A 16,925-nucleotide genomic window follows, 5' to 3' on the forward strand; every position below is an offset into this window, starting at 1 on the left:
GGGGGTGGGTGGCGGGGGGGGGAGGGTGGAGGAGGAAAGGGGACAGTGCAAACTTCAGAGTCAGCCGGAACTAGGTTCAAATCCAGCTCAGCCATCTGTATGTGTGGCCTTAGGCAAATCACAGGTTCCCTCTCGGCCTCAGAGCCGTCATCTATCACGGGGGATGGCAGCCTGTCCTTTGCAGAGTTATCACAAGGACAAGATGAGAGTGTGAATCTAAGTCACCAAGCACAGGGTCAGGCTAGCTGGAAAAAAGGCACCTAGAGAGGATGATACCTGGCATAATCCATCTGAGAGCCGCTGCTCAGAGCCAACCAACTCTTGAAGGAAGACACACAGCCTAGCACAACTGAGAATAATTTCAGTCTCCACACCAGTGTGACTTTGTTGTTTTTTATTTTATTTATTTATTTATTTATTTATCATGTTTTTTTGAGAGAGAGACAGAGTGTGAGCAGGGGAGGGGGCAGAGAGAGAGGGAGACACAGAATCCGAAGCAAGCTCCAGGCTCTGAGATGTCAGCACAGAGCCCGACGTGGGGCTCGAACCCTTGAACTGAGAGATCATGACCTGAGGCGAAGTCGGACGCTTAACCAACTGAGCCACCCAGGTGCCCCTCCACACTAGTGTGACTTTGGACAGATCGCTTACCCTCTCTGGGTCCCCATTCCATCATTTGTAAGATGGGGATCATTTTCCCTGGGCAGGGTCCTCCTGAGGATCGGGGCGACGTCTCAGTGCCGAGTTGCTTCGTGCAGGGCATGGCACGGAGTCATAAAGTGAGCTACCGTCCCTCCCCAGAGGCCACTGCGGTGCCATGGCCAAACCCCCGCTCAGGCCCTCTCCCTGATGGCTTCCTCCCTGCTCCCGCTCTCTTGCAGCATGCATGTATGCACCTTCAGAGGAACTGATATAAAAATAGCCAGCCCACGGCCCGTCTTCACCAAGACAGGGCAGCTCTGTGTCTTGGGGCCAGTTCTGTCCAACTGTGCCCGAGAGGTCTTTGCCAAGAGCAGCTGAAGACACAGGCCTGCTGAGATTGCAGATCAATGACCGGCTGTGTGTGGAGCTATGGGATCAGAGCTGGCCTTTAAAGGGCCCTGGCTGGGGGCAGGATGCATGTGTATTAGTTATCTGTTGCTGCATAGCAAATGGCCCCAATACTGGGGGGGCTTAAACCAGCACAAATTTATTATCTCACAGTTTCTGGAGTCAGGTGTCCAGGTGTGGTTTAGTTGGGTGCCTCTGACTCAGTGTCCCGGGGGTTGCAATCAGGCCATAGCCTGGGGGCAGCAGTCACCTCAAGGCTCCACTTGACCTGCGGGATCCACTTTGAGGCTCACTCACATGGCTGTTGGCAGGCTGCCCAAGGTCCGCGTCCAAATCCCTCACGTAGTTGCCAGACAGCCTTGGTTCCTTGCTGGGGGCCTCCATTAGCTGCCTGAGGGTCATACCACGGCAGCCAGTGAGGAGAGGGAGAGAGAGAGAGAGAGAGGGAGGGAGGGAGAGAGAGAAAGCCCAAGGCAGAAATCACAGTCTCTTTGTAACCTAGTCTTGGAAGTGGAATCCCATCACTGATGTCATCTTCTGTTCACTAGGAGGGAGTCATTAGGTCCAGCTCACATCCTAAGTGAGGGGAACACTGGGGACCATCTTAGTGACTGCCTCCACGGGGGTGGGCATGGAGAAAGGCAGAAAAAGGGGGAAAAAAATCGTAACTTTTTTATATAGTGAAAAGAGCCCAAGCCCAGTGACCCCGGCTCAAATGCTGGCCGTTTTGCATAGCCTTGGGCTGCCCGCCATCTTGCTACTTAGAGTCCTAGCCTCCCGTTCTAACAAGTGAGGTCACAGCTCAGCTGGCCTGGGCGAGGTGGTATGCATTCATTCATTCATTCGTTCATTCATTCGTTCCCTGGGGCCCCAGTATGGTCAAAGTCCTTCACCACATCATTCTCCTTAATATGGACGACCCTGTGGCATAGGCATTATTAACCCCTCTTTACAGATAAGGAAACGGAGGTTCAAAGAAGCCAACAACAAACTCCCTGAGCTCACACAGCTACGTGTGATTTGGTCCAAATGTTTCCTCCTTGGTCAGGCCACCCCGGCCCCTCTCATAAAGTAGCCCTGACCGCACCCCCTCCTGCCCCCGCAGCCCCTGCAGAGCACAGCACCCGGCTTCACTCGTGTACAGGACATACCACTATCTAAGAGCATCTTTGTTCTCCTTTTCTTTTTTTTTTTCCTGCTGTTTTCCCTCTTCCCCATGAAAACAGAAGTCTGCTTTTTTGCCTAATAACTGCCGGATTTCGAATCCCTCGAGAAGTTGTCAGGCACCCAGCAAGGGTACAGAGAACAGCTGGGAAGGGAATGAATGAAAGGGGAAGCCAGGTTTCCAGGAGAGTTCTGCTGTCTCCAAACCCACACGTTCAGGACCGGGGCGCTGGGTGACAGTGACACGTTCCCCCAGGGCCTGCCTCCACCATCCTTCCACACTTTTCCCTCTGGGGGCAGCTTCTCAGGAAGACTTCCTCAGCCCCCGGGGCTGCCCACAATACAGTGGCTAGCACATACGTTCAGCAGGTATGCTTCCTCCATTCTACTCTGTTCCATTCCGTTCCATGACCGGGGGGCTTTTGCAAGAGCCGAGCAGCTGGGGAGGTGGAGCGTGGGGTGGGGGGTGAGCCGGCCCTGCCTGCTGGCTGCCTCTCCCAGAGGCCCACGGCACCCACACCAGCGACTTTTAAAGCCCAGATGGACTCTGAAAGGGGAGTTTCCCCAGACCTTCCTCCTAGGCCTCTTTCTGGTCACTGTGCCCACCACCCTCCACCTGGGCCTTGAGGGAAACCTCCCCTGCCCATCTTTCCCTTCTTCCCATCATGCTCTGGTTCACAGCGTGCTCGAGAACAGACCCACCCATGGTTCCTGGAAGCCAGCAGAGGGAGGCTGATGCATTCATACTGCTCCGTGAAGTCTGGGAACGTCACAGAGGAATGCCTGAGTGCAGCCCTCCCAGTGGCCTGTTAGCAGGTCTGGCTCACTTTCTGAGCTGTTAGCCAAGAATCTCTCCTCTAGGCTCCCTGTCAGCTAGCTGCCTATAACAGATACTCTCCTGGGCCCCAGCCCCCTCAAATGGAACCAAGAGAAATGAAGCCCAAGGCCTCTTTCTACCCAAGGTACATTGTCCCAGTGACTGATACTGGCAATGATCATTCGTGAACATCCACCCCTTGCCCACAGCAGGGCCACCTCCCTCCCAGCCCCTCTTGGAAAGGTCTCCAGGAGCACTGTGACTTCATCCCTCACAACAGCCACGACATTCACCCCTGCCACCCACACGGGCTGCCTGGGAGAGGCTTACTCGGGAGCACTTACCATCACGTGGCACTGTAACAGTCTGTCCCGACTTCTTCTGGATCCCCAGGGCAAAGCTCAGGCCTGACACAGAACAGGTGCTCTGAAAACATGTCTGCTGAGTGAATCTTGCAGAAAGGGTCCTGGCAAAAGTGAAGAGAGGGTTCGTCCACCTTCCCAGTACTTCCAGGCTGTGTGACTGTGGGTAAGTCCCTGAGCCTCTTTACAGAGCTAGAGTTTGCTCACAGCTAGCAAACTACTGGCCCAGAGGTCCCATCTAGGTTGTGGAAATGTTGTTTATGGCTCATTCAGTGTTCAACTTTGTTTTAAAATTTTTTTTTTCAACATTTTTTATTTATTTTTGGGACAGAGAGAGACAGAGCATGAACGGGGGAGGGGCAGAGAGAGAGGGAGACACAGAATCGGAAACAGGCTCCAGGCTCCGAGCCATCAGCCCAGAGCCTGATGCGGGGCTCGAACTCACGGACCGCGAGATCGTGACCTGGCTGAAGTCAGACGCTTAACCGACTGCGCCACCCAGGCGCCCCTCAACTTTGTTTTAAAAGTAGTTCCCAACATTTAAAACTTGGGAGATTTGGGGCACCTGGGTGGCTCAGTCAGTTGAGCATCTGGCTTCGGCTCAGGTCATGATCTCACTGCTCGTGGGTTCGAGCCCCACGTTGAGCTCTGTGCTGACAGCTCAGAGCCTGGAGCCTGCTTCGGATTCTGTGTCTCCCTCTCTCTCTGCCCCTCCCCCGCTTGTGCTCTGTCTCTCTCTCTCTCTCTCTCTCTCTCTCAAAAGTAAATAAACATTAAAAAAAATATTAAAACTTGGGAGATTTTATGGGGCACCTGGGTGGCTCAATCAGTTAAGTGTCCAACTTCGGCTCAGGTCATGATCTCACGGTTCGTGAGTTTCAGCCCCACGTTGGCTCTGTGCTGACACCTTAAAGCCTGGAACTGCTTTGGATTCCGTGTCTCTGTCTCTCTCTCTGCCCCATCCCCTGCTCACGCTCTCTCTCTCTCTCAAAAATAAACATTAAAAAGTTTTTTTTAATTGGGAGATTTCCACAAAACCTAACGTTTTCAGCTTTTATTGAAAAATGAGAAGATCCGGCTATACTGGGTTCATGGTCTCACATACACAATTGGCTGGCCTGGGCAGCAGCTGCCCCTTTAAGTGGGGTGTTTGGACACAGCGCCACCTCCCCTCTCTCCCTAGAGCCTGCTCAGTATGTTTTTACTCTTTACTTGTGTATGTCACTGCCTGCCCCCCACCCCCATAGGCATCTGAATTCGCCACCCCTGAATGTCAGCATGACAGGACTGTTCTTTGGCTCTATGATGCCTAAAGGGATCCTTCAGGATCCCTAGGTGACAAAAACCATTAACACCCTGGATGAGAAGCCACTTTGGCTGAGTGGAGAGAAACTGCTGTTTCTGAGGATGACACAGAGTCTATAAATAGCCTCAGAGCCAGGTGAGTGCTGACACTTGCCCAATGTCACCTGGGCTGGGAGTCCTCGAGGGCTGGGCATGTTTCAGTTCATGGCTCAGCTCAGGCACTGTCCCTCCTCCTGATGCCACTGAGGGCGGTACAAGGAGGGACGACTTCACAGCTGAGCCCGTGGAGAAGGTGGAACTTTTCCCTGGCGTGGGTAGGAGGTAGTGATGACATCTGATTTTCCAAAGAGAGTAGAGGAACATGAGTGGACAGGGCTGGTTCTCAGTCTGGGGTCCTATAGATGGGGACACGGGACCATCAATGGTTCCCCAGTGCTATCCAACACTGTTAGAGCTCAGCCTGGCCTTCAGGACCCTCTGTGATTGCCCGCCAACCCCCACCCCAGCCTTTCAGTTTATGGTCCATATTGTAGCCTTTCCTTGAAGGTACCCAGCCTGGCTCTGGCTCATTCCCCTTCTAGAATCTCCTTTCCACATCTTTGTGTGTCTGCCCCTCAGAGGTGGTTGTCTCCGGACCGATCCCCCAGGGAGAAACCATTTGCCCTGTCCCTTGAGCTCCACAGACTTCTGGCGAACTCCTCAGCCCCCCTCTTGCTGTGTTGTCTGTCCCAAGCTTGTCTCTCTTGCCCTCCCCACCCCATTACCAGCTCCTGAATGGCAGCGAGAAGGATCTGACCCATGCAACAAACCCTGGCCCTGGGATCAGACAGATTCATCATCGTTCCAACACTGCACTCCCGGGAAATTCACTCTCCCATGTCTTGCAACCCATCTCTGAAATGGAACCGCCTCCCAGGCTGCAGTGGGGTGCAGACAAACTAGGGGCTGGGGAAGGGCTCTGAGGACAAAGTGTCTGAGTGAACGAAGGCAGCTCTCCCCTGCGTGAGGGCTGCTCGTGCTTCGCTGGGGGATAAACGGAGACCCTCCAAGAGCAGGCTTGAGGGACAACAGGGTACCACTAACCCACCTGGCATGGCTAAGGGCTGTGTGAGCTGAGCACCTGTCACTGCCATGCGGGCTGATTCCTCCCTCCTCGTTGCGATCTACAGTATGCACCGATACAGGGGGGCCCTGAGAAATTGCTGAGGGCCCGGACAGGGCAGGCGGCAACCCGGCTCCCTGCTCAGGCCTGTTCTGCTTCAGGGCACGAGCACCATGAGAAAGGAGGAGCCATTCCCCAGGACAGAGGGAGGCTCCATCCTGAGCTGGAACCCGGGGAGCATCTGGGCTCCCAGACCCAGCTGGGGTATCATTGAATGACCCGGCTCCTCCTGGGCCAGGAGTAGAGAAGGGGACTATGAACTTCCAGAAAAGGGCCAAGCCACAATTTTAATGAGCCTAGGACACTCTGCTCTAACCTCGTGAATTTACTTGGGCCAGTATTTTGCTGCCTGACCCCTTCTCAGGAGCCGATTCGGGTCTCAGTTCAAGTCCACCTGACTCCAACGTTCAGCCCCTACCCTCTTCTGGGGCTCCTTGGACCTCTGAGCCCCTGCAGCCGAGACCCACTGCTGTCTGAGCCCTAAACCCGAAGCAAAGACTAGAGTCCAACTATCACTGATGCTCATGGCACAGTGCTTAACAGTTGACACATTCCTCTCCCTCTTGTTCATTTTACTCTTGAAACAGACCTGGAAACAAGCAGGGTAAGGATTACCATCATATCCTTATTCTCCAGAGGGGAAACTGAGGCTCGGAGAGGTCCGAGAAGACTGGCACAGGCTGGCAGTGGAGGATCCAGGGTGCTCCTAGCCCCGGGAAGTGCCTTCCCCCATCTGGGTCCTTGTTTTCCATTTGGAGAGTGAAGATGTTAGCCGAGATGCTCCCCCAGGGCCCCTATTATTTACTTACTGTGGTCCTCCCATACCTACCAGGCTTTTTTTTTTTTTTTTTAACCTTTATTTATTTTTGAGACAGAGACAGAGCATGAACGGGGGAGGGGCAGAGAGAGAGGGAGACACAGAATCTGAAACAGGCTCCAGGCTCTGAGCCATCAGCACAGAGCCCGACGCGGGGCTTGAACTCACGAACCGCGAGATCATGACCTGAGCCGAAGTTGGACGCTTAACCGACTGAGCCACCCAGGCGCCCCCCTACCAGGCTTTTAAGAAGCCCCCCTCAACATGTGGGGTAAATCCTTCCAGGCGGTAGTTCTCACTTCCCCTCCTCTTCTGTCTTGCCTTTTCACTCACTCATCCTTGCATTACCTATGGAATGGCCCCCATACTATGTTACCTGCAGGCGTGCTCTTAGCATGACTGGGGGAGCGGGGAAGCCAGCAGCCAGCTGCTCTAGTTATTGGAAACCAGATCTGTCAGTCTATGGGGTCGAAGGGACGGTAGTCAGACCCAGTCCTGGTGGAGGGCTGGGACCTGGCCAGAGCCTTCGAGTTCCAGTCGTGTGGGAAGAGGATCCGGTGTATAGAAGCATCTGGAGACAGGGCCAGGCTAGGACCAGGAGGCCTGTGGTCACCACCGGAGGTGTCTCTGCCTGCGTCCTCCTACCATCTTTCACTCTAATACACCTCTCATCTCCACCTTCTTTATCTCTCACCCACCGTCTCTCTTGGTCTCTGTCTGCAGGGTCTGTGGGTGGAGGGGCGCCTATACAAAGGGCGAATGTAGCCTTTTGTTATATTCAAATAAAAACACACGATGCTCATCTTTTGGAGCTAACCACGTTTCAGCATATTTTCCCTCTCTCTTTTTTCATACAGTTGGAACTCTTACAGAATGGAAACGACCCCCTTTTGCTGGGTCGTGTCTGTCCCTCAGGTCTCTGGCACCGTGGGGGACGCGTCAAGAGCAGCTCACTGGCTGCGCTGACCGCTGGGGCCGGCAGGGGTCGCCCGCGGACAGGCCCGGAGGGGCGGGTGGGGGCGGGGCCGCGAGGCGGGCCGGGCAGATAAAGGGGGCGGCGGGCGGCCCCGGCTGACTCGGCCCCCTGGGCGCGCGTGACTGTCGCAGTTACAGTCTCCGCGGGTACCGCCGCTCTCCCACCCCGACCTGCGGCCGCGATGCTGGCTCTACGCTGCGGCCCCCGCCTGCTCGGCCTGCTCCGGGTCCCGCGCTCCGCGCCGCTGCGCCTCCCCGCGGCCCGCGCCTGCAGCGGCGCCGGCGACCCGTCCCCTTCCTCCCGGAACCCGCTCGTGTACCTGGACGTGGGCGCCGACGGGGAGCCGCTCGGCCGCGTGGTGCTGGAGGTGAGAGCACCAGGCCGGGCCGCGCCGGACTGGGCGTCCGGGATGGTCCCGGAGAGCGCTGGACTTCGGCCCGGCTCCGTGCCTGACTCGCTGGGTGACCTTGCCCCCTACACCCGGGCTCTGGGCCTCAGTTTCCCCATCCCTAGAAAGGCGCATCAGATCGGTCTCTTCCGGTCTCCCCTCGGAGGCGGAAGGGGGGGGGCACGTGTGGAGGTGAAAGCTCAAGGTCAGGTGGTAGACTGGGAGAGTCGGGCCCTGCTGGCTCGTCCTGGGGTAGGGGAGAGGGCCTGAGACTTCGCGGGGTCAGCTCCCAGATCCGGAGCTCAGAGGTGGGTGTCGGGGGTGCTCCGGGGACCGGGCTGCGGGCGGGCCGGGTGCTCACGTGGCTGCCCTTGCTTAACGCCTAGCTGGCCCGCTGGCCCGCTGCCCCGCCCCCTCGGTGGGGCGCGCCCCCTGCGGAGCGCCGGGTAGGGATCCGAGGTGGTTTCCGGGCGGCCCGCCTCCTCTCGTGCGGGGCGGGCCTTAGGCCACCAGGCTGACCCAGGATGGCCTTCCTGCAAGTCGGGGTCAGTGTGCCCAGGGCCCTTCACCCCAGTTCTAACCCCGCCATCTTCCCGAGGTCGGCACTCCTGTCCTGCCCCTGACTCACAAAGAAACAAATAGCGGGGTAGGTAGCAGCGGAAGCTCAGGTGTAGCTCAAGCCCGACCCCGTTTTGAACCCAGAGGCCCTCGTTAAGCCTCAGTTTCCTCTTCTGGAAAATGGAGAGCACCCTCCTTAGTCCCATTTATTTTAATGGGGTGGCGCCAGGGTGGCTCTTGAGGCTGGGAGGCAAGAGGTGGGCTTGGATGGGGCTCTAGCCTACCGTTACCCACCGTCCCGCCCCCCTGCCTCTCTAAGGGGCTGGGCTGGCCCCTCTCTGGGCCTGAGGCTTTGATGTTTGGGGCCCAACTGCAGTAGCTCTGCCAGTTCTGCCCCTAGAAGTAGGCCAGGATGGCATCGTCAGCTCTTATAGATTAGGAAACGGAGGCTGCTTCCTCCCAGTTGGGGTTCAGGAAGCAGCTGGCAGAAATGATAGCTGCCTCGGCTGCCTCTTGTGGAGGGCTGGGAGCAAAAGGAATGGAGTGGCCCATGGTGCGCTCTCTGACTCCTTAGCCACTGTGGGGGATGGGTGGAGAGGAGGTTCCTTCCGTCACCTGCCTCTGGACTGACCACCTTCTCTTGTCCCTCTTCTCTCCCCACAGCTGAAGGCAGATGTCGTCCCAAAGACAGCAGGTGAGATGGGGCTGGGGGTCTTCTGAGTCTGGTCTAGGAGGAGGAGGGAGGGGCCCAGGTGGGTGGGATGGTGAGAGAAGTTGGGACCTCTGTGGCCTCCACAGGAGGCTCACCTGCTGTGTATCCTGGGCCTGCTTTCTGTCCCTCTCTGAGCCTCAATGTTAGCCCTGCCCACCTGTCCACTATAGCCTCAGAATCAGTAGAAGGCACAGGTCAACTTCCTCTGGGACAACTTCCTCCCTCCTGGTGGCCAGGGGGACAGGGTAGTGGCTCTGTGGCCCGGGGACTCCCTGCCAGGAGCATGTGCTCTTGTCACAGGGCTCAGACACTGAGCTTCGAGAAGGAGATGATTTGCCCTGGGTTATACAGCCAGAACAGACTCAGGCGGCCTGCTCACCTCCTGGGGCAGGAGGGAGGATTTGAAGAGGCACAGGCTAGAATGAGCTGTGACCCTGCAGTTGAGGCCCGGCTCTTGACCTGCTGTTCCTTCAACCCTCAGAGAACTTCAGAGCCCTGTGTACCGGGGAGAAGGGCTTCGGCTACAAAGGCTCCACCTTTCACAGAGTGATTCCGTCCTTCATGTGCCAGGTATGGTGGCCCTGCCTCAGTTCCTCTTTTGTGAGTGGGGGGTGGTAATGGGTCGCCTCGTAGGGTGGTCTTGAGGGTTAACGAGGGAGCACCTGCCTGGTGTGTGGAGATACCCAATGGAGAGCAACGAATGACTCTGTCGGCCTGTCTTCTCACCCTGACACGGCAGAGCCTGTCTGGGCTGCCACAGCCCTTCCCTGCCCTGGCAGTGGAGCCACAGGGCAAGAGGCAGGATGGCCTGGCTGGCAGAGCCTGTTGGGGGTGGAGGTGGGGAACCAGCATTGAAGTCCGGATATGCATGGGGGATGGGGGCAGGTAGATCTTCAGGCCTTGGAGGACCAGCATATTCAGACAGTCTCTGACTGTGTCCCCTTGAGCATTTGGCATAGGAGAGGGGGAGGGAGAAGACAGCAGAGACAAGAACACACAGGTCTGGACTCGGAGCTTCTCTTTCTGGAGAAGGGCATCTTTCTCGGTCAGATGAGTGTTCATTAGTCACCTGTGCCGCCTGTTTTTCAAATGCCAGTATTGGCTGTATCAGAGGTTTGGGGACAGATGTGGACAGCAGGAACCTCCCCAGGGGTCCTCTGTTCGGTCAGACCCTGCCAAGACAGGGGTTGATGTGTTGAGGCCAGCAGACCATAGAGGCAGGGGCATGAATGTCATGACCTCTTTGAAGCCCTTCCAGCCCAGAATTCTCTCCCCCGTTCCCTCCACTCCGACCTGGGGCTGTCATCATCTTGTGGTGAGTGGCGGTGGGTTGGGACTGGGCCTGCTGACGTGTTCAATGTGGCGACTGCAGGGATGGGCAGGGAGGCTGTGGCTGGGGGACAGGTCTGGCCAAGCCTGTGGCTTTCTGCTGCAGAGGCTTTCCCAGCTCTGCCTGCGGCGGGCTGTGGATGAAGCGGGAGCTGACGTGGAGGTCCTAAGCCAGGCTGGGCTCTTCCTCTGAATAGCAGCGGGCAGGGGCAGGGGCAGGGACTTCCAAGGCCGGAAGGCTCTCTGAGGCATGAGTTGGGGGCACCAGGAAGTTCAAGCCGGGGTTTTGAATCATCCCTCTCTGGGGACACCCTGCTGGCATTTGTGGATGCTTAGGTCAGGCCGCTCAGGTTATCCCTCTCACCTGAGGATCAGATCTCGAGAAGATAGAGATGTTGGCAGGGAGCCGGGGCTGAGGCTGGCAGCTCTTCTGGGAAGCCTCAGGCAAGCTGTGAGGAAGGATGCCAGTCCTAGGGGGACCCCGTCCTGGGTCTCCAGGACTTAGGGGAACCGTTGGGCCTGGTGAGGGGGCGATGCTGGACAGGGAGCAGGGCCTAGCATGTGCCAGCCGCTGCCACTCCCTACAGATCGGACTTGGGAACGGGGACCCCTGGCCACCTCCCTGTCTGCCCTCCAAGAGTTGTGGGTAGAAAATTCTGTGTCACTACGAATCCTCTCAGAGTGGCCATTAGATCCTTTGAGAATCATTTAAAAACTTGCCCAGGTAAAAAAAAAAAAAAGTGAATCATTTGGAAGGCAAGGTAGTTATGGCAGAACATACCTAAGCTTTATTTTTGCTTGCTTTCCTTGTCGTTTTATTACTCCTTCTATCCTTGGATTTTTTTTTTTTTTTCTGACCCCTGCGCCTGAGGGGCTTCTGGCTGGGTGGGCCCGAGGTGCGCCGGGGGCTCTCCCCCCAGCCCCGCAGCGGCATCCCCCTGCCGGCTCTGGGTGGCCACTGCTCAGAAGGTGCCCTGTGCTTGCAGGCGGGCGACTTCACCAACCACAATGGCACCGGGGGAAAGTCCATCTACGGAAGCCGCTTTCCTGATGAGAACTTCACCCTGAAGCACGTGGGACCAGGTGAGTGGCGGCGGCCGTTCCCCAGTCGGAAAGCCCTGCGCTTTGACCAGCCGCCACAATGCCTCCCACGCCTGGGAGGTTTGCGGTCCGACCATTGCTCGCTCCATATCCGGCGACACGCCTCCCTACCTTCAGCACTCGGGGTTGGGGTGCTGGGTTTTCCTGGAGCTTTTTCATTCTGAGCTCTCAGTTTGAAAAACAAGCCTTTCTTTGAGAACCTGGGGGAGAAAGGCTTTAAGCAAAACCCAGCCCCGTGTCATGTTGGAGACCCGAGAGGCAGCCTGCAAAAGTCCTGTTCTGGCTCCGCCGTGGGGAGCTTCCACCAGGCCCTCTCCTCCCTGTGGCAGCATAGGTGGACAGGCCCTGGGGAGCTGGTCGTCCTCTGGGCCCGCTTCTGCTCTTCCAGCTCCAGGATCTTCAGACTTAAACATCTTTGCCAGGGTGTGAACTGTCCGCTCTTTAGAATGACTTCCCCGGTGAGCCGCCTCCTGGGGCAGCACGGCTCACTCCTGCTTATTTGTGCAGGTGTCCTGTCCATGGCAAATGCAGGCCCCAACACCAACGGCTCCCAGTTCTTCATCTGCACCATAAAGACAGACTGGTGAGTTCCCTGCTCCTGGCTCCTGGGGGGTGGCCTTGCAGCGAGAGGAAGCGTTGTGTGCCTCTGAGGGGAAGGTAGTGTGAGGCCAGACTGTGCCCTGGGACAGTAGGCCTCTCCTGGGCTGTGTGTCTGTATGGGAGAAGGATAAAGTTCATGGAAGGACTAAGGGAGAATTTGGGGTGTTCTTGGAAGTGTGTCTTTATCAGGTTTCCATTGTTGCTGTCAGCTGGGATTTTCTCCATGCGTCGTGCACACACGCACAAAAGGACTTTTACCAAACACGCTTGGGAAAATGCAGCAGAAGTTCTCAGGCCTCAAGATGGCCTGTGGTAGAAGCCTATTTGCTTAGTTTAGCCTGTTGTTTCCCGGTTTCACGTCAGGCTTGGAACGGACCTTGGAGCCCTCTTGCCCACATGCCCATGGATTTTAGGGATGTCTTCCCTGCTGGATTACCCACCACCTAATAAGTTCCTCTGCCCAAAGCCCGCCTGTGTCCCAGCCCTGAGGCATATAGGGTCAAGGGAACAATAGCTGGCCTGGAGCTAAGACTTAATAAAGCCCATTTCCTAGGACTTTAGGGAGACCTGAGTGGTGGGTGGATACCAGCCATCTCTAACCCCCAATCCGGAAGGGACACAGATGTCCTTCGGGGCTGAGCAGGTCTCTGCTGGCCTTGCCTACTCTTTGCTCCTTCCATGAAACCCCTTCATTACTGCCCTTGGGGGGTAGCCAGCGGTGGCCTTACTGGCACTGACCGAGCTCTCAAATCAAGAGCCTCTCGGGACTTATTTTCACCACGCTCGTTATCCCAGCTCTTAGCTTGCCACTCGTGACCGTACACGGACCTCTCATTTCGTGGGAGTGGTTCGATAACCCCGTTACCTCCCTGTGCCGGACAAGAATAGCTCACCTTTCATAGGTGAAGTTACCAGGATTCAGGTTAAGTGGCCCAGGGCAACCCGGCGTGCGAGGCAGAGCATATGCCCTGGAAGGGAGGCCTCCTCCGGTGTGTTTTGGGGAGCTCGGCAAGGCTTGATACCGGAGCTTCGAGGGGTGGGTCCAGATTCTCAGTGCAGGCTCCCTACACAGTTGCTGCCTTTGGTACAGAGTTCCCTGCCCAAGTGACCGCGATGTTGGGTGACACCGCACTACCTCTCGTTCTTACCTGACTCAACTCACAGGTTGGATGGCAAGCATGTCGTATTTGGCCATGTCAAAGAGGGCATGGATGTCGTGAAGAAAATAGAATCTCTCGGTTCCAGGAGTGGGAAGACGTCCAAGAAGATCATCATCACAGACTGCGGCCAGTTGAGCTGAGGTGCCATGACCAGGGCGCGAGGCTGGCGGCAGCTGCACGCGCCTGGGCTCCCCTGGGGGCCGCCTCGGGCTCCAGCAGACTTGTCTGTCCTTGTTGCACGTCGCGGTGAGGAATGTCCGATCTCCACGGGGCCCATCGCACCGCTGCCCCAGGGTCCACCCTCCCTCGCCACCCCGTTTCTGGCCATCCATCACAGACGTGATGCCATCCGGCCTTACCCGTGATTCCGCAGCCCACGTTCACCTGTGCCTTGGACATCGGGGGTGGCGAGGGGTTAGCTTCGGCTACAGGGTTCTGCCTTTTCCTTGACCGAGGGGGGAAAGGCAGCCGCTGCAAAAGGGCCGCTGTATCTGTTGAACATCCTCTTCTGATTGGAATAATTTAATTAACAAGATTGACTGGAGATGAAGCTGTGACAGCCCTCTAAGCCGTGGTATGACCTCACTTGGTGGCAGAAGCCACAGAACCCCGGAGCTTGGCCTTTGGAACGTAATCGGGGCTTTTGCGAAGGGTCCTCGGCCAAGGCCTTTTATCCCAGCCACTGTGAATCCTGTTGGTTCGCCGCCGCGGTTTCCGAGGAGAGTCCGTGAGGGGAGAAGCAGACAAACCCGGGACAAACCCACTGCGAGCTGTGCCTAGTCGATGAAGTCGGGGAGAGTGGAAATGGCGTGTGCGTGCCTGGTGCTCGGGAAGACCGTCAACGTGTATTTTCTGGAGGGCTTCGATTTTTCTGTGTTTAACAAATCTGATGATGTATATGATACACCTTTGGGGCTTTTATTTGTGTTCACTTTAAATGTGAAAATAAATCCTATTTTCTATAAAAGATCGTCTGGTGTCTGGTGGCTTTAGGAAGCAGCGTTTATCATCGCCCCAGCAGCCACGGAGGGTCCCAGCATCATCCTTATAGATGGCATGGGCTCTTAGCACCCACGGGGTATCTGCGAGCACTGGTGTCACCCCGAACCCCAGCCCCACCTCTTGGCGACCCCGAGTGTTTTCCTCTGCTGTATAACGTGGTAACAGTGATGCTGGGCTCACAGAATGGGGAGAGTCGGATGCGATCTGTGTAAAGTGTGTAATGTGGCACCAGGCACATCGCTGTAACAAACACTGTCACCAGCACGATGACATCGTCCATGTGTCAAAGTCTTAGGGAGGAATCTGTGAAAATGTAAAGCTAGGTGTGGACTTCATCATCCTAGATTTGCCATTTAGATGTGGAATTCTAGGTGTTTCTGAAGTCACGGGGATGGCAGATTGGGGGTGAGAGAGAACGATTAAGAACTCAAAGAGCCAGAGATGGAACAGTCTGGATAACAGAATGGTCACATTCCGTTCGCAGCGTGAATGGAGTTATTTCGTCTTGGGGTTCCTACAGTCTGGTGATGTGTGCTCCCTGTCATTCTGAGGTCACAGTGGCTGGAGTTGGGTCGTTTGGAGTCATGGAGGGTTTTCCTGATGTCAGTTTCCATAGTTCGGCTGCGTGTTTTGGGAGCTTAGCTAGCCTAGCAGTGTTTAAACAATTTTCAAGAGCTGTAGGGGCCCTCAGCTGTACGGGGAGACCAGGGATGTGGGCCCCTGAACCCCATTTTCAGGCAGATGACTTTTTTTCTCATTGGAGCTCTGCAAGGGGTTTCATTTGAAGGATGGGCTCTTGAGCCAAACAGTATTCGTGATAACGGTGATGATGATAATAATTGGTCCACAAACCAGTCCAACATTTTATAAGTGGGTGAACTGAGGCCGTGAGTGGGGTCACGATTCTCTAGGTGACCCTGTGAATCCGCTGACAGAGCAGGGGCTAGAAACTCAGACTCGCCAATCCAGAGGGTTCTCTGTTGGGGGGCCTCTCAGAATGCACAAGGCCCATTGGTCCTCAGGTGCCCGCATTCAGAGTTCTTGTGACTTCTGAGGTCAAAGCCACAACTTTTTTTGTCCCTGTGGAGCCTCCTCTTGACCTCAGGGGACTCCAGGGAGGCAAGGGTGTGTCGACAAGTTTGAAAGGCAGGCCCCTTGAGTTGTGACCTGCTGGCCCCATGGTGATTTCTGAGGGGTCTCAGGTCACAGAGCCTGTGGGGCTCGTGTTTACTTCACAGAGACTTTCCTTTTCTGTGAGGGGGGAGTGAGTGAATGAGGTGTGTGTGTGCACGCGCGTGCGTGCACACGCGTGCACGCACGTACACGTCCATCCAGAGGAGTCTGGTGTGGGGCAGGGGAGTGGAACGTGAGAATTTCCTAAAACCAGTCTCCTGAAGGTGGGGCTGCTCGCTCAGCTCTCTTGCGAGCACCTTGCCCAAGGGCCCGTGCCTGGTCTTACTGTATAAAGCGGGAGCCTGAGCAACATACAAACAAGATGGTGACTCGCTGACACGTGTCACCCAACGCGTGAACGAAGTGGTGAGTCACACGCATGCTCTCAGACGTCATCGTGTGATACCACGGAAGCACAACGTGTTTAATCATCCGCAGTGGCATTTTTCTGAGGCAACACATAACAGCTTTTCAAAAGGACTTCACTGAGGTAGAATTCACGGAGAACCAAATTCACACATTTTCAGCGTTAAAGCTCGATCACTTTGGGCAAACGCGCACACCGAACTAAGTCATAGAACGTTCCCATCTCTCCAGAGAGTCGCCCCCCCACCCCCACCCTGTGCGCCTTCCCAGGCAACCCCTGAATCCTGTCACTGTAGATTAATCCTGCCTATTGCAGGACTTGGTACCTATGGAGTCACGCAAGGCTTACTTTCTGTGCCTGGCTACTTGCGTGGAGCACGCGGGAGAACATGGGAGAATGTAACACGCTTCTGGACTCCGGTATGTTGCCCCATGAAAAGGAATGTCTGTAAATGTTTCCCGGGTCAGGTGAGGCTTAAAGCAATGCTACTGGGAGTACTGGGACGCTGGCCAAACACGCAGAGCCCTGGGCCACACCTGAGACCTACTGGATACAAATCTCTGCGGGTGGGACCTAGGAATCGGAATGTTAAAGTAATTCTAAAGTCTGAGAATCTGAGCAGAGGCCAGGGTGGGCAAGATTCAAAAGCAAACCACTAGACCATGAGAGTCATCGGTTACTTCTGGAAACATTTTTTGCTGGAAGCTCTGGGAGTCTGGAGTGAGCCCTCTATTTTAACTCTCAGATGATGAGGTGGGGGTAGCCTGTTCGGCCCAAGCTTTGTGGGCTGCTGTTCCTCCATAATGCTGGCAGAAGGGGCTTCCCGACTTGGCAAGGTGCCTCCTACCCAGCTTGGCAAGGTGCCTCCTAGGGGAGGACCCC

At 56.0% G+C, this 16,925-nt stretch overlaps 1 protein-coding gene and 1 long non-coding RNA gene across 4 annotated transcripts; one reads left to right on the forward strand and one right to left on the reverse strand.

The window, feature by feature from the left end:
- Nucleotides 1–392: 392 nt before the first annotated feature.
- LOC125932745 (uncharacterized) lies at nucleotides 393–8,035 on the reverse strand. Its single transcript, XR_007460735.1, has 3 exons — nucleotides 7,973–8,035; nucleotides 3,376–3,497; nucleotides 393–1,441 (listed from the first exon to the last, which is right to left on the reverse strand). It is a non-coding gene; the product is annotated as an uncharacterized LOC125932745 (long non-coding RNA).
- PPIF (peptidylprolyl isomerase F) lies at nucleotides 7,754–14,339 on the forward strand. 3 transcript variants are annotated; one of them, XM_049645266.1, is made up of 6 exons: nucleotides 7,754–8,020; nucleotides 9,263–9,293; nucleotides 9,793–9,881; nucleotides 11,627–11,723; nucleotides 12,249–12,324; nucleotides 13,506–14,339. In XM_049645266.1, the coding sequence occupies exons 1-6, from the start codon at nucleotides 7,835–7,837 to the stop codon at nucleotides 13,639–13,641; spliced, it is 615 nt and encodes a 204-aa protein (XP_049501223.1). In that variant the 5' UTR covers nucleotides 7,754–7,834; the 3' UTR covers nucleotides 13,642–14,339. The 3 variants fall into 3 exon arrangements, with proteins under 3 accessions (XP_049501223.1, XP_049501224.1, XP_049501225.1); XM_049645267.1 differs by having other exon boundaries at nucleotides 13,587–14,339; XM_049645268.1 differs by lacking the exon at nucleotides 7,754–8,020 and adding an exon at nucleotides 8,448–8,687.
- Nucleotides 14,340–16,925: the final 2,586 nt, after the last annotated feature.

The sequence above is a fragment of the Panthera uncia genome, chromosome D2 (assembly GCF_023721935.1).
Source record: "Panthera uncia isolate 11264 chromosome D2, Puncia_PCG_1.0, whole genome shotgun sequence".
Lineage (NCBI taxonomy): Eukaryota > Metazoa > Chordata > Mammalia > Carnivora > Felidae > Panthera > Panthera uncia.